At 43.3% G+C, this 23,047-nt stretch overlaps 1 protein-coding gene across 2 annotated transcripts in view; it reads right to left on the reverse strand.

The window, feature by feature from the left end:
- Positions 1 to 23,047, reverse strand: part of LOC147665142 (nicotinamide riboside kinase 1-like) — a 265,258-nt gene that overhangs the window by 151,869 nt on the left and 90,342 nt on the right. For both annotated transcript variants that reach the window (XM_086949734.1, XM_086949735.1), the window contains one exon: positions 6,202 to 6,292. In XM_086949734.1, coding sequence (XP_086805860.1) covers positions 6,202 to 6,292 — 91 coding nt within the window. The remainder of the gene's footprint in view (positions 1 to 6,201; positions 6,293 to 23,047) is intronic.

Raw genomic sequence — 23,047 nt, forward strand, 5'->3', positions numbered from 1 at the left:
GTCTGACCCTGTGCCTCATGGGAACAGTCTAGTCCGAACTGCCAAGCCATGTCTTTCCTGGACCGGAGTCAAGCTTCCTAGGACCGGTTTCTGGCTATCAGCCGTCATCAGCCAGGACAGCTTGATTCCAGTGGCAAGGAGAGCACAGGACTCACGTCTGAGCATACCCGTCCCACTCGGGGTGACAAATGCAAAAAACAACAATTGATGGACGGAATGTTGCACAATGGCAAAACATTCACCCCCAGTCACAGATATGGGTTTAATCCATCGTTATTTTGCTCACCACACCACCCCAGTTCCGACATGGCCATATGCAAATAAGTCTGACCCTGTGCCTCATGGGAACAGTCCAGTCCTATCATTTTGTTGAAACTGGTTACACTTATTTCCCCATTATGAGTATTTTTGGGAAATACTAGCATGCATTCACACATTTTACTAAATGATGCTTCAACAAAACGGTACCTAAAATTTCACAGTAGTTTAGCAAAACTTTTTTTTTCCCTAGTAGCATTTTTTTAAATTAATATTTCATTTTGAAAGCAAAGAATCCTCAATCTTGCCTTCAAGCTTTTGCATATATTTGCATCTAATCAGATTGCATCCTTTGCAAACGTGTGTACACATTTTTATATTGAAACCACTGTCAGTAGTGCAGTCATTTCCTTTTACTGCTCACCCTAATAATAAAGGCTAGGTATTAATTAACCATAAATACAAGTTCAAACAGCATTAACATATGGTCACAAATATTACTTTATGGATCAGAAAATGGAATTGTCTGCAGTTAATGTGGTACTGTAATCTGGCAGCCAAAGGGTTTGGTCTACTTGTCTAAAGGACAAAATAAACATGAAAACGTTTTGTGCTTGACCCCAAACAATATGTCCTGGGCATCAGGCTATAGGAATTCAACACTCCTGGTTTTACTACATGTGTGTGTCAGTTAGCCTGAAAGCAAACTGAAGGAGACCTTGTCTCTTCAAATGTAAGTAAAATGGGTTACAGTTGGGAATATTTGAGGTTAAGACAGAAGATCCTAGTTGGAGGTTTCCTTCAAAGTTACTTTGTACCATACTGAGTGAGAGCTCAAAATTTGATGAGGAAAGGCAGAGTTGACATTGTTGCTGCACATGAAAGAAAGACAGAAGTGGCCTAAACTTTCCACCCTATAGAATTCAGGGTTATTTTGCCTTCAATTCGGCACCAAGGTGTCACACATCACAAAGTACTGATGGAAATCCATTGTCTCCCCCCTTGCCGGCTCACATCTTTAAAATCGCTACATCATTTCTAAAACCATCACAAACAGTTCCCCGCTTATCTTGCAGACAAGCTCACATTCTCTGGTGGGTCTCAGCACATAAACAGCCATGACACCCTCACACTGCAGTCTATGTAGTGTAAAATGGAAAAAAACAAGGCAACAGGCCGTTTCCATCTTTATACCCAGGATCTGAAACATCCCTTTATCGATCCGGACTGCTCCAAAGCTGCTCAGATTTAGAAAACAGTAGGTTCACACTATAAAAAATACCATACACATACATACATGCATTAAGGTTTTGCTTTCAGGGGCTACTTTTGGCGGTGGAGGGGCTGTTTTTGTCTCGCTTTCTAACTGTGAAGGGGTTCTACCTGCATTTTCATTCTGCTACTGGTTTGGTTTCACAGTCCGAGTTCGATCTGCATTGCTTTTCCAAACTCATTGGAAGGATGTTCTTTCCTTTTATTCTATTTTGTGTAGGGTGACAGTTTGAGGGCCAGAGCGGTCTCGGTTTTGGGACAGTTCTCGTGCAGTGACCTGTAGTTGTCAGCCTGATGGGCCCTGTCAGTACCCCAGGCAGAACATTCTTTATGACATTCATTTGCCAAATGCTGTGATTGTGGCCTGGGCTGGGTTTGAGCTTGTGAGTTACTACAGTCAGTGTTCTTCTGTATTAGTATCCAGCTGACTGAGCAGTGTGATTCCTCTCCTTGTTTCCCATATTCTCGGATGTGTCTTTCACCATGGACCATGCTGATGATTGTTCTCTAGATTGCCCACCCACCCACTGCTCTTGCACTAGTGTTTGGAGGGGCAGCCCATCTGGTTCTTAATTGGTGGCCAGTAGACAGTAGGACATACAAATGTTTTGCCATGCATTCGGTTCTTGCTGCACTTTGATGCTTGCTTCCCCTGGATGCTTTTGCATACTTGCTTGGATTGCTGGATGTCTGGATGCAGAGAGATCACCATGGCTTTGGTGTAGGGGTTCCGGCATTGCCTTGGTGACAGGGTGGTAACTTTTCTAAACTGCTCCTAACACTGTTAAGACCCTTATGGCCTATTCCTACAACTGTCCGGGGTGTTCTACTACTAGGCTTGCCGGCTTTAGTGACAATCGTTTTCTGTTTTGTCTTTGACACATGTGCCTACTATTGAAAAGTGACCCGTTTGAGTGGTCGACCTCAGTTTTTTACTTTTTGGGGACTCACCTGATGGTAGCCTTGATCTCCAACACTGGGATACTGCTATCCAGAGCCCTTTGTATGTGCTTTGGCCCCTGAAATATATTGACATTGTCTTAAAACAGGGATGGTGAATTTACCTTTCCAATAAATCCTTAGTATATGGTGCAGAAAATCAGCCATGACATAGAAGTTAAATGCCACTTGTGGTCTGCAGCAGCTATTATGCCATCCACTACAGTGACCCTCAATACAGGGCTCAGGGCCTACCAGATATAGCCGAAGTGTTTCAGTGATAACTGTCAAAATAACACTTTTTTACAGGTAAAGATCTCCCCTTTGAATATTAGTAAGTCAAGTCAACCCTAAGAAGCCCTTGTAGCCCACAAGATTCTTGTAGGTATTAAAAATCTAATTCAATGACTAAGTCAGATTTTTAATAACCCCTAAAGGAAAGTAACTTTTAGAAAATTACCTGTTCACTGTCAAAACCTTCAGGATGTTAATTATCATTAGCCAGTGAGAACTGACCAGACTGTACTCTGACTGGATGAGGTATGATAAGGTGTGAAATTCCTCCCAGGAGGTGCACAATATGTCAATTTGATTGATAGGTCAACCTGAAGGGGCAGGGAGGACTCATCTGAGTTCAGCAGAATATTTAGGGTGGGGGTTGTGGGCATGCTGTAGGCACAACACTGACATATCCTGCCTGACAGGTCTCTGAAGGCACAAGTAAAACGTGTGCGTCTTTCGAAAGGATCAAGATGAAACACAACGCTATGTGCTTCCCCTGTATGGTTTCAAGAGGACTCTGCGTATGTCCCTCCAGGCACTTGACTCCTTTTTTGTTGTGGGTCCAAATCCTGCTTCAAACTGGTTTTAGTGTTACATGTGGGAGTACGCAGGTGATTTCCATTGTCCCCTCCCGGATCTCAGAGCCCAAGTTTAGTCATTTTGGCATTTCCCTGGCACATGGCTTTTATGGCCTGTTTGCAGTAAGGAACTAAAGAAAAAGCAGGTAGGCAGGGAACTTTTACTCCATTGGTCATAGAGGGACTAGGAGTGTATTTGGAGGTTGGTGAAACGTACAAAGCTTGACCATCATCTGGCTTTCTTCGGAACACTTTAAGGTTCTGGGGAGGACTCTAATAGGATCCCCCTGCAAAGTATCTGAATGACCGCTCCACAGCGTCGGACTGAATTTCAGCTTCGTCTGGCTAAAGGCTCCCAACTCCTCTGAAAAATACACAAAGCCGCATTCTGCGTTGAGATTTAGCCCCATTCTGCGTTGAGATTTAGAACATTATCAGCTATACTTTGCCAAGTCTCCAGCAGGACCAAACAGTATCAAGTATCCAGCCTTTGGTTCCATGGAGGTAGCTACAATTTCAGTGGCGACTCGCTCAAGGAGGATTTTTCTTCTGAAAAAGTGACAATGTCCCTTTCTGCATGGGGAGTTAGAAACTTTTTACAAATGTTGTACTTCCAGCCTTTTCAACTGGACCGATCCACTTGTTGCATCCGACCAGGGCTCCATTGCGGTCAGCCTCAATTTGTGATTAGGTCCTGATCTACCGCTCACACAGGCTATCATTGCCACTTCGTCCTTTTTGGCACTATTTCTACCTAAATCTTTAAAACCTTACATATTTGCTTCCTGTTACTGGATTTTTGTTGTTTTGGTCTTATTTTACTTCGGTGTATTTTCACTTTATTTTAAAATTGATTGTATTTTGGGTGACTTTTTCTGCTGTGTGCACTACTTACATTCCTTACACATTTCCTTTGGATTCAGCCTGACTGCACAATACTTGGGTCTAATCATAGGTTTATGTTATTTAATTTGTGTGACATCTAGAATGTAGTGACCTTCACCTTTGAGTTGGACACCTGCCCTCTCAAACAACAATCCACTTTCCTACACTTACCTTTGTTGTGGTTACAGTACTGGTGTGGCTGGCTTATGGTTTGGTGTTTACACCTTAATAATGCTGTGCCTCTGATTAGGGTTGCAGTGTATCTCACCTGTTCTAGGATGCATTTTGTTATCACTGCATCTAGAACTGCTTCAGTGGAGTGCTGCAGTGTTATTAATTTCATGAGGTGATAAATGTGCAGGTAGAAGTATCAATCAGAAAAAAGTAACTTACCTTCAGCCACAATCTTTCTGGTGGACACTATCTACCTGAAGATTCCTCACTATTCTGTCTGCCTCCCTGGTAGCATAGATTCCTATTCTTATTGAAGACTCTTCTTTTTGCTTGATCAGTGATGGATGATTGGTGTCACCGGAAGCGCTGGGATGCCCTTGGGTAGCCATGCGCTATACAAGTGCGTATTCATTCATTCATTCATTCATTCATTTCTGCAAAGCCCTGCTGATTCTTAAATCGATCCTGTGTTCGTCACTAAGAGTGTTTAAAAAAGGATGGAAATGACGTTAGTTCACTGAGTGGCAACTTATATGGTCATGACCTATGAGGAGCCAGAGCCAAGGTGACACCTGCTGGTGCAGGAGAGCTATTCCAAGTTTCCAGATCCAATCTATCGTCTGGGAAGATTCATGAGGTGATTATGTGCATGAGAAAAATTATTAAGGAAGGTACGTAACTTTTTCTACTCTGCTCATAAGACTTCTACAAACCATTTGCCTCATGCCACAAACCAGAATCTGCACCGGACTCCTGCTTGCTGGCGAACTTCAAGTTAAGAACCCTCCTCCCCCTTCCACCACCTGGTTATCCTCAGGCTTCTCTGATGTTCAAAGAATCCTCAAATTTTCCTTCAGAGAAGGAATTTATCTGCATACTCTGAAAATATCCCATATCAAATCATTTAAAGAATCTCCAATTTCATCCGAGTAATCCAGACAACTGCAGTTCAATTACCAATGGACCCTTTCAGAAAGATAGTGCAGGTTTAATACAACTTAACAGCCACATTGCAGCTCGAGAATAGCCTCCACATGGAAGATCACTGACATGGGGATGTCACCCTTATACCTCACCTTTCAGCTGCTTTTCATGTATAATCATCCCAACCCACCTCCTTCACCTCTGATTTGGACACTCAATTTAAGGCTTTAAGCTACATCTCATCCTTCCTCTCAAAAAACCTCCAGTTTCCTCATTCAGTCGACTATAGTATACTATAGGCATTATCATTGCTTCAGTCCTTTACAACATGAACCTGAGGCCAATGCCCTACCTCATCAAATACTCTGGGATTATCTAATACAATTATCTGGACAGCATACAAATTTTGCGGACGCTGGATCCAGAATCAAATGCTGGCTGCACCGTACCCAGTTCTCACCTTCCCACCATCCTTCACTGGTTGTCCAGCTTCCCTATGAAACTGAACACTAAAAGAACAGAAATGAGGACTTGTGGATCCCCGACACATATGATGCCATCTGCTTGGACGCCTGCTAATCTAGCAGCCCACCCACACCGGAGAACTCAGTGAAAATCCTTTGGTTTTCATTCCAGTTGGGAGTACTATAACTAATTCGGGCACAAACTACTCAGTAAAAGAGGACATCTCTACTAATATTGACATGCACTATTTTATTTCTTATTAATGGTGCTCTCGTTACCCAGGTCGATATGCTGGTAGTTGAGCCATTTCAGATTTTGTCTTTTGTGTTATGGAACCTGAGAAACTTGGGAGCTCTGTGTCAGAGGTGGATATTATTGAAAGTTAAACCACTTTTTTCTAAATTGCCAAATGCATTTCATTTACCTTAAAGTAGTCATCCTGCGAAATCCTGCTGCAGTTTGGAAGCTCCGTATGAAGTCTTTTTGTCAAAGTTGTTTTCCCACCATTTGTCACGCTTGACGAAAATAAAAATGTGAAAAATATTATTTGAGAATGATGGCAAAGTTATGAAAAACGTCATAGGTACGCATGCAAATGTAATCAGCATGAACTAGATGTATTTAACCTGGCTAACATATTCTAAGTATTGAAAGTTAAGGTAGTGAAAAGTTAAGGTAGTAAAAAAGAAACTTTTTCATGATCATTTATAATCAATTCCACTCTTACATTCTTTTATCAAACGTCATTTACCTTAAATTCAAGGTAACAGCAAATGTTGAGGGGTGCACTTTGATGTGAATTGATTGAGTGAGCACCAGGGCTGTGGTACTGCACAAGGCTGGCCGTGCCAGGCCATGCGACTTTTAGTGGTAGTCAGGACTGGATACAACCTTCCATATTGTTCAGTCTTGCAGAACATATCATAAATAGGAGTTCAGGGGTGCAGGGCCAGTAAGACTTCACATATAGGTAAACGTTGATTGACATTTCATGTGCACCTGGCTGGCTGCTACAAGGGAAGCGCAGGGTTAGAGGCACACTATGAATGAAAGGCTAATGAGAGATGAGAACGAGGCTACAGGACTCAAGTTGCTGGGTGAAGTACACCTACCTACCTTTATTCCATTTTCAATTTCAAATGAAAGGACATGCAAAACACACCCTGGTGCGCGGTTCATTCTCCCCTAACTGTAAATAACTATAGTTACCTATTCCCATAAGCATTCTGCTCACAGAGGCAGCAGTATAGGTTCTTGTGCTGGCCCCATATTTAATTTAACCAAGATAGTATAACAACTAGAGGAGTTTCAATGCTGCTCACCAGGGCTGCAAGCAACACCATCTGGGCATCAAACACTTCCCATATTTTACGTCCTTTGTTTACCAGTGAGTGAGTTTAGTCACATAATGAATGGCAGACGTTCCCCTTATTTTGAGGGCCATGAACGGTGCAAGTTATATTGATTGAACAATAGTAACAGTAAATTATATTTTGAAATGAATAAAATACGTTGCACCTCAGAATTAGGGCAAAGTCAGAAGGTGTGGCCATGCAAATATGCTCAGTTTCACTGCTTAGCTCTTAAGCTTTGTTATTTTCAAATGTATCAAATTCATAGCTCTGAAGGCAAGGCATGTAGTTGTTTTTGAGAGATGTTTTGTTGTGGCTATAAAAGACTCTAGATAATGACTTTATTACGACTTGTGTATTAATTGTAAGATAAAAACTTCTGATATGATCAAGTGAGATGGTAGCAGGTTCGATAAACGCAATCTAAAATCCTGACTGCTGGTTCTGCAATAAATAAAGGCAGTCTTAAATCTCTGCATCCTTTGACCATGACCTGGCCCACCTCTGCTATTAAGAAAAAAATCACATCCTTCAAAGCTAGGAATACATTTTCTCATGGAAGCATGAATGTAAAGAAATAAATTAGAGACATCCGATGGGACAGCTCCAGGACGTTAAGTGTGAGGGCAAAGGCTTGAGAAAGCATGTAATCAAAAGAGAGCTCACAGACCTGACAACTGAGGTCCCATCATCACTTGAGGCAGTTGAGGAACAATCTCTCTACTATACAGACAAGATTGAGAACTTGGAGAATCCCTGTCATAAGGAAAATATCGAAATCTGCAACTTGAAGGGAGGCATCAAGGGCTCAAATAGCAAAATAGGACTCATTTAACTCTTCCTGCAACTTAATGTTTGGATCATGTTGGAATAAGTACACGTAGTTAGGGAGAATACATTAACTACTGGCTAAAAATCTGAAAGACATTTAGGACTAACTACTCTGCCTACACATTAAAGAAAGTATTTTCAGAGTGGCTGGAATAGGAGACAAAGCCATTATCCGAGATAAAATGAGAGAGTTGTACCACAACTAAATACAGGACACCCTATTGAGATGGCACCAGTTCAAGCAGGAGACAGCAAAGCTACCAGAGGAAGTCACATATAAAAGTACTCCGAACTCTGGTATCTTGTCACAGTATATTGAATTGCCTGAGAACATCATACCTCTGCAGGAAGGCCTTTGATTCATGCACGTCCCAGATGGCCTTTGATTCATGCACGTCCCAGATGACCCAAGTGAAAAAATATCTGACCCTCCTAACTCTTTTTTGTTTACATCTGTTTATGAACTGTTTTGTAATGCAAAATAACACGGAACGTAAGATTCAACATAGGCTAGGAAACAATATAAAACATACAAATATAGAATCAAATAGTAGGAGTGGGATGGTAACAGTATTGGGCCACTGAGCCTCATCTTTCAGACCCCTAAAGACACCTCCCACCAAGCATCACTCCCCCCTCCCATGTCTCTTAACCCAGTGCGGAACATTCTATTAAGCAGGCGGGGCCACGTCGCCCAACGGACATGCGCAGCACTACGGAGGTAGTGCTCGCGACGGCCGTATTAGTGAAGCGTGGGGGGAGCGAATAGAGGAGGCCAATGCTCTACCCGGTCTCTCGCCCTCACCATATTGTCAAGCTTTGTGGTATTTCCCTCTGAATTTACACTCAAGTTCCACAGTGTCTTGGTAGTCAGTTAGTAGTTCGCGTAGGTGTGCCTGCAGTGTAGGAGAGGGCACTGACTGGAGAGTAGACTCAGTCTGCCTCTAGTTTGTAGAGCGTGTGTGATGTCTTGGAGTACCCCACCACTTTTTGCCAGGCAGATACCCCGTATGGTGACTTTAGAAGCCTCCCATATCGTAGAATATTGAGGAACGGAGCCAGTGTTACGGAGGAAGAAATCTGATATTTCTTGTTCTATATCATCCTTAAAGACAGGGTCAAGCAGTGATTGCGGATTGAGGCGCCATGCAAAATATGGGGGCTCCTCTTGCGGCGGGGTGAGGGCCAGCAATACAGGAGAGTGATCCGAATACGTGCTTGGCAGATAAGCGGTGTGTGCCGTCCAAGTTGCTAACCCTTTGTCGATTAACCAGTAATCTTTACACGACCTGGAGGCGTGGGCGGAGGAGTAACAGGAGCCTTGCAGTGTTTCTGGATGGTGGGTCCTCCAAGGGTCGACGAGACAGTGTTCCCCCACAATGTCCCTGAGTGTTCGCTGCGCAGCTGTGTAGTGAAGAGATTGCGGGTGTGACCTGTCTAGGCTGGGGTTGTGTGACATTGAAGTCTCCTCCCCATATCAGGTGTGTGGTACTAATGTCCTGTACCGTTCCCCATAGCACCCGGAAAAACTCTGGATCATCTGAGTTTGGGCCATAACATGATACCATAGTAATGGATTGCCCTAATAGCCTACCCACAGTATGTTATATCTTCCCTGAGGGTCTGCATATGAACCAATGGAGTGTATTTTTCACTAGCACTGAAGTGCCTCTCGCATATGAGGAATAGCAGGAGAACCCCCTGTGACCAGCCCAGCGAGAGGCGAAGGAGAGGGACGGGTTGGGAGGTAAGCGTGTTTCCTGTAGCATGGCGCAGTGGATGGCATGGTGGTCAAGATATGCTAGGGAGGGACGCCGCTTTCGGGGATCTCCTAACCCACGCACGTTCCATGATAGGAAGTTATATCTGAACACTGTAGGACGGGTCTCTGACATAGCCGCAGTGGACGTGATTGTGGTAGGCTAGAATGTGTGTGGCTATATGAGACTTAACGAGCAGTGGAGTGGTATTGATGCCAAAACGAAAGAAAAACCTGGAAGCCATCCCCAATCCCTCCCCCCTCCCATAACAGCAATCCCCAATCTGCTGTGTTGTGTACCCTCCCCTCCCACAACAATTCCGCAAATCCCAGTCCCAACAGGGGACAAGAAGAAAACATAAGGGTTCGCCTGATGGGTGGGCTCCAGAGGGCAGCCAGTACCTCCTCGCAGTAGCGAGGGTGTTCGTCATCAGTAGAAGGTCATCTTGTGCCAATGCACACATTAAGTCTATGGCTCAAGAGGTGACCATTCCAAGGATGTAGGGATCTTCAGGATATTGTCATTACCAGCTTGCCGGTCACAATAATGAGATAGTGGACTTGCCAAGTCAATCACGCCCAGAGCAATGTGTACTCTGCATCGTTGGGTAGAGGGGAGGGCCTGCAGCCAGAGGTAGCGCAGACCGGGCTGTCTATTGTTTGTGCTTTAGCTCTTACCCTCCTTGCCCAGAATCGATGTCATGGAGGGTGCGTCCGAGGGAAGGGGGATCACATAACGGCAAGTTCACTTTTATGTGTATAACAAAAAGGAGAGTAAGGGAAGTTTGCACAGTCTTATGTGTGGTGGGAACTCCTGGTCCCCTAAACTAGAATTAAACAAACAGTGGAGGAGTACCCCCTATAGGCAAAAAGGTATTTATACAAAGAAGAGATTCCTTCTGTATCAGGAGCTTAAGGCTCTGGTTTTAGCAAAAGATTGCCCCAACCTTTTTATATTGGACAGTCATAGTCCTTATAGAAGACCCCTCACTCACCAACCTAGTTGGTGACATGCTTCATCATCGGGGTCCCACCCCATAGGCCGAGTGCCTATAGGGTGTGCTGCGACACCTGGTTACAGTGGAGCGGGTTTCTTTGATTTTTATATGTGCAAATGATAATTATGAAAAGTGTGTTAAAAAGGGATCAAATCTACTCACACCAAGAATTTATTCTGGAGTGCTTGAACCCTATTAAAATATATGTTGCACCAGTGCCTATTTAAGAAGGATTAGGTGCTACGAGACGTGTGAAAAAGGATAAAAATAGCGTAGTGTGCTATGTGAATTATTTACAAGTTAAAATAGGTCTACATGTTTTAACCAATGGTAGTATTATGTGGTTTTCGTCAGGACCGTGTTATTTGAACGGGGTGGTACACACACGCTAAGGCGTGTCCAGTCCTCGTCCAAAAGCAGACCATAAATAGTGGTCTGGTGTTAAAAAGTGCTTTTTCCTGAGTTCAGGAGAAAAACCTGTGGAAATAGAAAACATATAAAAGGTTGGTTAAACGTACTGGGGATAACAATACAAGGGTACAAATTATTATAGTTATTGTGCTAGGTGAGTACTCATGTGATAGTAAAACACCTCGCATTTCAAGTCGTACCCGTGGTCTGTCTGTGGTAGTTGACAGAAGTGCTCAGGCGAAGTTTACCAGAGCATAAAGGTGTTGAGAATGATTCCAACAACTAGTTAATGCACTAGTTATAGGTACACGTGACAAGGGGAAGGGGGGTGTGGGAGAGCAATCGCTATCTCTAGTGCGGCGTCACAACACGCCAAGGCATTTCTGAAAGTGACCGGCATCTAAGTTTTAGCACCAATTCACAACATCACACACTTAGGGGTTGTTTAGCTTACACTCGAAGCTGCAATTTGCGCTTCATGGGCATCGAGTTGGCCAAGACTGCAGGTATCCGTTACCTAAAGAATTGCGGCAAATCAAAAGGTTTGTATCCCATGAAACTGTAGCAGCAAATGGGCGCGTACTGGTTAGAGACGCACTATTTACGTCTCAATTCTGAGATTCAGGGCACTTACTTGCGGCTTCTGCTCGTCAGGCCTTTCAACCTACTTGGTTCTGTTCTCGGAAATGCCCCGTGGAGTCACCCGTAGCGGTAACGGCGTCTAGAAGTAGATTGTCCGTTACTTCCTGGGTAGGCGTGGCTCCATTCAGGGAGTTCCCGCGAACCAATCAGTGCGCGGCTCGGGGGTGGTGCCCGATGACTCTGTGTGTGACGTTATGGTCACGTGGGATACAGCGTTTTTCGGTTGCCAAGGTAATTATGAACGCGAAAGGCGCTCGAGGGCGGGTCGCGCATTGAGGAAGGGAAAATTAGTTCAAATGAACTTCGATTAAACCAATACTAAGCGGAAGAATGTACAATGAGCTAAAGAGGTATCAGATTCTGGAAACCACAATATACAAGACATGCTTCGGTTGCTGTATTCAATATTGAATCATAGTGTGGTCTTATGAGGAATTAGCTTGCAAACCATATGTGGAACCACAGTAAGGTTTAGAGAGGATATTGCTTACACACCATATTGAAGGGGATAGATTACCCCATTACTGAGTTCCATGGGATGTTATCGTTGAGCCCAGTTATATAGGTGGCAAGTCTATAAACCCACCTTTGTTCCTTCTCAAAAAGGCGTTGGTTTATATCGTTTCCTGGTCTTATTTGCTCTATTATTGTCCAGCGGATGTCATCCGCACTGTGGCCAGCCGACAGGAAATGTTCGGTAAGCTTAGTGTTTGTCTTTTTGCACCTAATGGTGCTTCTGTGTTCACCAATGCGTGTCTTAATTTTTCTGCCAGTCATACCCACGTATCTGAGGTCACAAGGACATGTTAGTAGATATACCACGTTTTCACTGTTACAGTTCGTATGCCCCCTGATCGTCCATACTTTGTTGGGTTCTAGTTGTAGTGTTTTGGCATTGTTGGTAAACGGGCAGACTTTGCAATTTCCGCATTTGTAGTGTCCTGTCACTTTTGGCAAGCCCCATATGTTCAAGACAGACTCATTCTCCGTAATAGTTGTTTTTGGTCTGGTATTCACTACTGCATCTCTGATGCTCCTAGCTCTTTTATATGAGAAAAGGGGCTTTTCCCAATGTAAGTTTCCAGTATTGAGGATGCTCCAGTGTTTTCCTATGATTTTTGTTACGTCATTGGAAATTGTATTATATGTTGTAACACATGTTAATGGAGGTTCCTCCTCTGTTCTCGTTGTATCCTCTAGGAGGGCCGCTCGGTGTTGATTGCGGGCCCGTTTTTGGCTCTTATTCAGGATTTTGTTGGGGTAACCCCGATTTTTCAATTTAGTTGTGAGATCCTGTGCCTGGTGTTTATAGTCATCAAGTTCGCTGCAATTTCTGCGTAGCCGTAGGTATTGCCCATATGGCAAGTTTTCCCGTAGGGGTCTAGGGTGAAAACTTTCAAAACTGAGCAAGTTGTTTTTGGCTGTGGGTTTGTAATGGGTGGCAGTTGATAGTTTACCATTGGTTTTCGTTATGGTGAGATCCAGAAAGACCAGTGAATTTGAGTCTTTTACAATAGTGAATTTCAAATGTTCATCTCTTGTATTAATCCAATTGAAGAAGTTTAATAGCGTGTCTTCACTTCCTTTCCAGATTGTCAGCACATCGTCTATATATCTTCTCCAAAGTAAGATATTAGAACTGTAGGGGTTTTGCTGACTCAGGATGTACTTCTCTTCAAAATCGTAAACGTACAAACCCGCTACACTAGGAGCAAAAGTACTGCCCATAGAAGTGCCCCCTGTTTGGAGAAAGATCTTGTCCTCGTATTGGAAATAGTTTTTCTTCAGGGCCAGTCTTGCGCATTCTAAGATAAATTCTCTTGGGGTTCTCGAGGTCCAGTCCTCTTTTTCCAGAGCCCTTTTGAGTACCTCTAAGGTAGCGTCTTGAGGAATGCTTGTATATAAGCTCTCAATGTCAAAGCTAACCAAGATGGTGTCATCATCTACGGTTAGCTGATCAAGGAGGCGTAATACTCTTTTTGTATCCTGTAAGTATGTGCAGGTTTTTTGGACCATTGTTTTGAAGAAGACATCACAAAACCAGGACAGGGGTTCGAGTAATGAACCAATCCCTGAGACGATGGGTCTCCCTGGTGGTGGAATTTTGTTTTTGTGCAGTTTTGGCAGCGTGTAAAAATAGGGAATCTTGCCTTCGCTTTTGCATAGAAAGTCCGCCTCCTGTTTGGAGAGGTAGCCTTCTGCTTCTCCATGTTCCACAAGTGATATGATCTCTCCTCTGAGGTCATCTGTGGGGTCCATCGGTAGTCTTCGATAGTTCAAGGGATCATCCAGTAATCTGAGGCATTCTGTTTGGTAAACTGATTTATCCTGGATGACAATCCCTCCGCCCTTATCAGCTGGTTTTATGATAATGGTGTCGGAGTTTTGTAGATTTTTCAGTGCAATGCTTTCTTTTTTAGTAAGATTCATGAAAGGCTTCTTGGGGGATATTTTTTCCACCTCGTTAAAAACGGCCTGTTCGAAAGTAGAGATTTCTACAGGAACCGTGTGAGGTGGTGGTGTGAATGTGGACTTATTTCGGAGTCCAGTCTCGTTTAGATCAGTGCTTTCCTCGGTTGAGGTTCTTTTTTCAAAAAAAGCTTTGTCTTAGTTTCCTAAAAAAGGAAGCTAATTCACAGTGGAGTTTAAATTTGTCCAGATTTGCGGTAGGTACAAAGCCTAACCCTTTATTAAGTACTGATTCCTCATCTTTTGTGAGAGGTCTGTTAGGCAGGTTTGTGATTAGGTTCTCCGATTGCTCAGTCCTGGTTGTTGGGCCTTGTTCTTGCCCTGGTTGGTATTCGGATCTTCCGGTGCCCAATGGACTTGGTTGCCCTGGTTGGCGTTTTTTCTCCTGCCTCGTCCTCTCCCGCCCCGGTTTAAAAAAGGGGGCATATAAGGATTTTGGGGAAAAAAGGGTTGTTGGAACGGTGGTTGCCATCCGTACATAGAGAAGTTTGGTTGGTTGTACACATCTTGAAAATGTGGCATTGGCATTGGATTAAATGTAGACCAATTGTTTTTCCCTCTGCCCCGTCCTCTGCCTCTTGTTTTAATGCTTCCATTTCTGGAATTACCACTGGAATTAGAGGTGTTACTAGACGCATTGCTTGAAGCGTCAGAGTTGTCGTCCCCCTTGGATGGTGGTACATACTCTGGGTCCGAGTATGGATATGCTTTCACCATGGTGAATCTTTTTAAATCTTTTTGAAACTTTTGCAAAGTTTCAAAAAGATTTAAAAAGATTCACCATGGTGAAAGCATATCCATACTCGGACCCAGAGTATGTACCACCATCCAAGGGGGGCGACAACTCTGACGCTTCAAGCAATGCGTCTAGTAACACCTAATTCCAGTGGTAATTCCAGCAATGGAAGCATTAAAACAAGAGGCAGAGGACGGGGCAGAGGGAAAAACAATTGGTCTACATTTAATCCAATGCCAATGCCACATTTTCAAGATGTGTACAACCAACCAAACTTCCCTATGTACGGATGGCAACCACCGTTCCAACAACCCTTTTTTCCCCAAAATCCTTATATGCCCCCTTTTTTAAACCGGGGCGGGAGAGGACGAGGCAGGAGAAAAAACGCCAACCAGGGCAACCAAGTCCATTGGGCACCGGAAGATCCGAATACCAACCAGGGCAAGAACAAGGCCCAACAACCAGGACCGAGCAATCGGAGAACCTAATCACAAACCTGTCTAACAGACCTCTCACAAAAGATGAGGAATCAGTACTTAATAAAGGGTTAGGCTTTGTACCTACCGCAAACTGGACAAATTTAAACTCCACTGTGAATTAGCTTCCTTTTTTAGGAAACTAAGACTCAAAGCTTTTTTTGAAAAAAGAACCTCAACCGAGGAAAGCACTGATCTAAACGAGACTGGACTCCGAAATAAGTCCACATTCACACCACCACCTCACACGGTTCCTGTAGAAATCTCTACTTTCGAACAGGCCGTTTTTAACGAGGTGGAAAAAATATCCCCCAAGAAGCCTTTCATGAATCTCACTAAAAAAGAAAGCATTGCACTGAAAAATCTACAAAACTCCGACACCATTATCATAAAACCAGCTGATAAGGGCGGAGGGATTGTCATCCAGGATAAATCAGCTTACCAAACAGAATGCCTCAGATTACTGGATGATCCCTTGAACTATCGAAGACTACCGATGGACCCCACAGATGACCTCAGAGGAGAGATCATATCACTTGTGGAACATGGAGAAGCAGAAGGCTACCTCTCCAAACAGGAGGCGGACTTTCTATGCAAAAGCGAAGGCAAGATTCCCTATTTTTACACGCTGCCAAAACTGCACAAAAACAAAATTCCACCACCAGGGAGACCCATCGTCTCAGGGATTGGTTCATTACTCGAACCCCTGTCCTGTTTTTGTGATGTCTTCTTCAAAACAATGGTCCAAAAAACCTGCACATACTTACAGGATACAAAAAGAGTATTACGCCTCCTTGATCAGCTAACCGTAGATGATGACACCATCTTGGTTAGCTTTGACATTGAGAGCTTATATACAAGCATTCCTCAAGACGCTACCTTAGAGGTACTCAAAAGGGCTCTGGAAAAAGAGGACTGGACCTCAAGAACCCCAAGAGAATTTATCTTAGATTGCGCAAGACTGGCCCTGAAGAAAAACTATTTCCAATACGAGGACAAGATCTTTCTCCAAACAGGGGGCACTTCTATGGGCAGTACTTTTGCTCCTAGTGTAGCGGGTTTGTACGTTTACGATTTTGAAGAGAAGTACATCCTGAGTCAGCAAAACCCCTACAGTTCTAATATCTTACTTTGGAGAAGATATATAGACGATGTGCTGACAATCTGGAAAGGAAGTGAAGACACGCTATTAAACTTCTTCAATTGGATTAATACAAGAGATGAACATTTGAAATTCACTATTGTAAAAGACTCAAATTCACTGGTCTTTCTGGATCTCACCATAACGAAAACCAATGGTAAACTATCAACTGCCACCTATTACAAACCCACAGCCAAAAACAACTTGCTCCGTTTTGAAAGTTTTCACCCTAGACCCCTACGGGAAAACTTGCCATATGGGCAATACCTACGGCTATGCAGAAATTGCAGCGAACTTGATGACTATAAACACCAGGCACAGGATCTCACAACTAAATTGAAAAATCGGGGTTACCCCAACAAAATCCTGAATAAGAGCCAAAAACGGGCCCGCAATCAACACCGAGCGGCCCTCCTAGAGGATACAACGAGAACAGAGGAGGAACCTCCATTAACATGTGTTACAACATATAATACAATTTCCAATGACATAACAAAAATCATAGGAAAACACTGGAGCATCCTCAATACTGGAAACTTACATTGGGAAAAGCCCCTTTTCTCATATAAAAGAGCTAGGAGCATCAGAGATGCAGTAGTGAATACCAGACCAAAAACAACTATAACGGAGAATGAGTCTGTCTTTAACATATGGGGTTTGCCAAAAGTGACAGGACACTACAAATGCGGAAATTGCAGCGTCTGCCCGTTTACCAACAATGCCAAAACACTACAACTAGAACCCAACAAAGTATGGACGATCAGGGGGCATACGAACTGTAACAGTGAAAACGTGGTATATCTACTACCATGTCCTTGTGACCTCAGATACGTGGGTATGACTGGCAGAAAAATTAAGACACGCATTGGTGAACACAGAAGCACCATTAGGTGCAAAAAGACAAACACTAAGCTTACCGAACATTTCCTGTCGGCTGGCCACAGTGCGGATGACATCCGCTGGACAATAATAGAGCAAATAAGACCAGGAAACAATATAAACCAACGCCTTTTTGAGAAGGAACAAAGGTGGGTTTATAGACTTGCCACCTATATAACTGGGCTCAACGATAACATCCCATGGAACTCAGTAATGGGGTAATCTATCCCCTTTAATATGGTGTGTAAGCAATATACTCTCTAAACCTTACTGTGGTTCCACATATGGTTTGCAAGCTAATTCCTCATAAGACCACACTATGATTCAATATTGAATACAGCAACCGAAGCATGTCTTGTATATTGTGGTTTCCAGAATCTGATACCTCTTTAGCTCATTGTACATTCTTCCGCTTAGTATTGGTTTAATCGAAGTTCATTTAAACTAATTTTCCCTTCCTCAATGCGCGACCCGCCCTCTAGCGCCTTTCGCGTTCATAATTACCTTGGCAACCGAAAAACGCTGTATCCCACGTGACCATAACGTCACACACAGCGTCATCAGGCACCACCCCCGAGCCGCGCACTGATTGGTTCGCGGGAACTCCCTGAATGGAGCCACGCCTACCCAGGAAGTAACGGACAATCTACTTCTAGACGCCGTTACCGCTACGGGTGACTCCACGGGGCATTCCCGAGAACAGAACCAAGTAGGTTGAAAGGCCTGACGAGCAGAAGCCGCAAGTAAGTGCCCTGAATCTCAGAATTGAGACGTAAATAGTGCGTCTCTAACCAGTACGCGCCCATTTGCTGCTACAGTTTCATGGGATACAAACCTTTTGATTTGCCGCAATTCTTTAGGTAACGGATACCTGCAGTCTTGGCCAACTCGATGCCCATGAAGCGCAAATTGCAGCTTCGAGTGTAAGCTAAACAACCCCTAAGTGTGTGATGTTGTGAATTGGTGCTAAAACTTAGATGCCGGTCACTTTCAGAAATGCCTGGGCGTGTTGTGACGCCGCACTAGATATAGCGATTGCTCTCCCACACCCCCCCTTCCCCTTGTCACGTGTACCTATAACTAGTGCATTAACTAGTTGTTGGAATCATTCTCAACACCTTTATGCTCTGGTAAACTTCGCCTGAGCACTTCTGTCAACTACCACAGACAGACCACGGGTACGACTTGAAATGCGAGGTGTTTTACTATCACATGAGTACTCACCTAGCACAATAACTATAATAATTTGTACCCTTGTATTGTTATCCCCAGTACGTTTAACCAACCTTTTATATGTTTTCTATTTCCACAGGTTTTTCTCCTGAACTCAGGAAAAAGCACTTTTTAACACCAGACCACTATTTATGGTCTGCTTTTGGACGAGGACTGGACACGCCTTAGCGTGTGTGTACCACCCCGTTCAAATAACACGGTCCTGACGAAAACCACATAATACTACCATTGGTTAAAACATGTAGACCTATTTTAACTTGTAAATAATTCACATAGCACACTACGCTATTTTTATCCTTTTTCACACGTCTCATAGCACCTAATCCTTCCTAAATAGGCACTGGTGCAACATATATTTTAATAGGGTTCAAGCACTCCAGAATAAATTCTTGGTGTGAGTAGATTTGATCCCTTTTTAACACACTTTTCATAATTATCATTTGCACATATAAAAATCAAAGAAACCCGCTCCACTGTAACCAGGTGTCGCAGCACACCCTATAGGCACTCGGCCTATGGGGTGGGACCCCGATGATGAAGCATGTCACCAACTAGGTTGGTGAGTGAGGGGTCTTCTATAAGGACTATGACTGTCCAATATAAAAAGGTTGGGGCAATCTTTTGCTAAAACCAGAGCCTTAAGCTCCTGATACAGAAGGAATCTCTTCTTTGTATAAATACCTTTTTGCCTATAGGGGGTACTCCTCCACTGTTTGTTTAAGTTCACTTTTATGTCACGTCTTTTGGTGTAGGTCCGGTGCAGCTCCGCCTCATTCTATGTCAGAAGCTCCAGCTTGTACATCCGGGGGAAGAGAAGTGGAGGCGCAGGCCATTGGCTGTTTTGACAGATTTTTGAGAAAGCATAGCGCCTGTTGTGGGGTATTAAAAAAAACTTGTTTTCCAGAGTGTGTGACTTTAAGCCGTGCCGGACGGAGCATGGCGTATGGCAGGTTGAGCTGCTGCAGTTTCTTTTTTACTGAGAAACTTCCTCCTCTGTTCCTGCACCGCCATGGTAAAGTCGGGGTAAAGGGACACCTCCATTCCTTCAAACCGAAGCTGCCGGAGGTCCCGATAGTTAAGTATCCAAGCTATGATAGGGCGAGGAGTGGCTCCCGGGACTGGACGAGCAGAGAGCGAATGGTGTGCCCGTTCCAACACCAATACAGGCAAAAAGGAATCCCTCCCAAATAGTGTTATGAGGAGGCGTTCAACATAATCCTCCATGTGCCTTGTATCTGTCGACTCCGCCACGCCCAGGATGCGGACGTTATTGCGGCGAGAACTGGATTCCAAGTCCTCATTCTTGGCTACTATCACCTTGAGGACTCTCTCCATGTCGGACGCTTTGGAAGTGGCAGCGGCGGTATCCTCAAGGTCTGAAATACGGCGTTTCACCTCTTTCAGCCGGTCTTCATGCTTGTCAACCCTATGCGTCACTCCGTCCAGCCGGGCGTTCATGGAATCCATCTTTGACTCGATGGAAGTCAAGCTAGTCTGCATGGCAAGCAGGAGTTCCTTCAGGTCTGCAGTAGAGGGGGGCTGGAGGTCTACGTGCTCCTCCTCCTGGTCCATCTGCGAGCGGGTGGTCTTCCGCACCTCGAAGGACATCTTCAGTTGGCCGTCTGGTTTCCCCATCATGTACAAGCCGGTCGTGTAGTCTTCAGCACGACTCTGCTTAACTTTTTAAGGGTCGATTCAACATTTTTGCTGAACAGACGACAGCCATCAAATGGTACTACCAAAAAGTATAGACTCATTTTTTAATGGTAAGAGGTCAACCATATATGTTGCTCGCGAGGTAAAACTGAAGCACTGAGGAGGGGTTAAAAAGGAGAGATGCTTGCTGGCTACCGACTACCAGACTAAAAGCAAAACAAATGATTATTCGTAGTCTATGATAGCAGCACAGTAAGATACACATTTAGTGCGGTGTGAATAACAAAACTACTCTATCTTTTGTTATCGTTCAGCAATTTTTCATTCCAATTATTTCCTTCAATGCAGAGAGGGAACAAATTATTGAGTTCTTTTAGACAAAACTTTATTTCTAGTGCATAAATAATTTAAAATGTTATGTTTGTTCAAGGTTTAAGAAGACACTTAACTTTCTTACTGGATTATTGGTTCAATGCTGTTAACTGAAATGTAGTCAAAACAGCTGGACCATTAAAAAGCAGTTGAAAGCTAAATGTCAAGATGCTCAAAAGGTTAATGACTGCCTTTTTTTTTTTTTTTTTTTTTATTGAAAGTTCACAGCAGCCAGATGTACATTAAAATCATCAGTATACATAAATATATCAACGTAAAATATCAACGTAAAATATAAACATATATAAATACACTTGATAATATAATAAATACGATATGAGCAGCATTAACCATTAGCAATATTTGACAGGAGAGACAGGAATAAATAACCGGGTAAAACCAATCATACAAAGCATTGACCATGGCATCTCTCAATATAATCTAAAGGGCCGCGCATCTTGCCTTCCTCCAGCTAGCCACTGGTGCCCATATACGTAAACCCATTTCTCTGGATTTAATTCCTTTAAGGGCATAAAGTTCTGATTCAATATTGTGAATCCCTAACAGCCTACACATCCACATTTGGAAGGTTGGAGGCTCCACATCCTTCCATGCAGCAGCAATTAATATCCTGAGAACAGCTGTCGAGATAAAAACCAGCGCCTCTATCTCTATGCTCAAACCTAGTTTTACATCACAACCAAATATTAAAAGTGTAGGGGATAGGTCAATTTTAACAGCTAGCAGCCCCTCTAAAAACTTTTCAATTTCATTTTTAATTGGTCCCAAGTTTACACAATTACAGAACATATGTAATACGTCTGCTGGCCCATTGCCACACCTAGGACAATTATGGTCTAGTCTCTTGCCCCATTTAAACAGTTTAGCTGGTGTATAGTATAAATTAAAAAGAGTCTTAAAATGCTGTGCTCTTAGATTTGATGATCTCAGAAACCTTTTGTCCATTACCAGTGCTCTGTCAAGATCAATGTCAGGATCCTGCAGTTTGGAGGCCCAGCTCTCCTCCACCTTGATCAAATCATCAGGGAGGCTCTCCATAAGTAACCTGTACAAATCTTTGATTCTATGACCTCCACCTTTCAGATAATCTAATAGAGCACAGTCATTAGATATATTCAGACCCGGTCTTTTCGACTTAATGATATTAACCAGCTGCATATACTTAAATTCTTGAACACCTTGCAATGAAAACCGTGTCCTCAGCAATTCTAGAGGCCCGCAGACATCTTTAATCATTACTTGGCCTAATGAATTGATCCCTTGTCTTTCCCAATGTTTCCATGGGCCATCGTCACTTAGATGCGGAAATAAATCTGAATTCCATAATAGGGTGTGCTGATTATACTTTGGGATGTCCTGATCTTTACAAATAGATGACCATATCCCCCAAATATCTCCAATAGTCTTATAACCAGAGGCTTTAAAGAAACGTTTGTCATGTTGACAATATCCCATGTACTTCCCCCCCCAGTGCCAGGTGATAAATAGTAGGGATGGATCCCTGGCTGTATCTAGCATCATCTGGGAAGAAAAGCACGGACATCCCTGTAAGGAAGCAGGCCCAGTTGTAATACCTGAGATTGGGTATTCCCAACCCCCCCTTTTCTTGGGGAAGGGACATGAGCCTACTAGATCTCCTAACCTTGCCATACTGCCATACAAAGTTCATGAATATAGACTCCATTTCCTTTATCAACGCATCTTCAATTTTGAAAGGGATAGACCTAAATTTATATAAAATTTTAGGAAAGATAGACATTTTAATGACATTGACCCTTCCTATAACTGATAGATGAAGTTTGTCTATTCTCCTTAAATCCTGTTTAATTTTGATCAGTAATGGCTCAAAATTATCTTTAATGATGTCCTTTGGCTGGGCATTGATTGTAATTCCTAAATAAACAACTGAGTCCAGATATCTATTATCCGTTTTATTTATATTACCGGTGCATAATACCTGCGTCTTAGCTACATTAAGACGATATCCAGATAGTCTCCCGAATTCAGAAGTGATTCTAACAATTTCATTCAGGGCACCATCAGGATCCGTGGTTAAAATAGCAACGTCGTCCGCATAGGCGAGTACTTTGGTCCGAAATCCATTGGTGACAACTGGCTTAATTTTGCTATCCATTAATAGATTTATTAGAGGATCTATATACAGAGCAAAAAGAATGGGTGAGCACGGGCACCCTTGTCGCGTGCCCCTTGATATATAGATCTTCCCTGACTGCTCACCCATAAGATGGATCCTAGCCGTTGGATTGACATACATAGCACAAATTGCCTGTAGG

This window comes from Lissotriton vulgaris, unplaced genomic scaffold, assembly GCF_964263255.1.
Source record: "Lissotriton vulgaris unplaced genomic scaffold, aLisVul1.2 SCAFFOLD_1042, whole genome shotgun sequence".
Lineage (NCBI taxonomy): Eukaryota > Metazoa > Chordata > Amphibia > Caudata > Salamandridae > Lissotriton > Lissotriton vulgaris.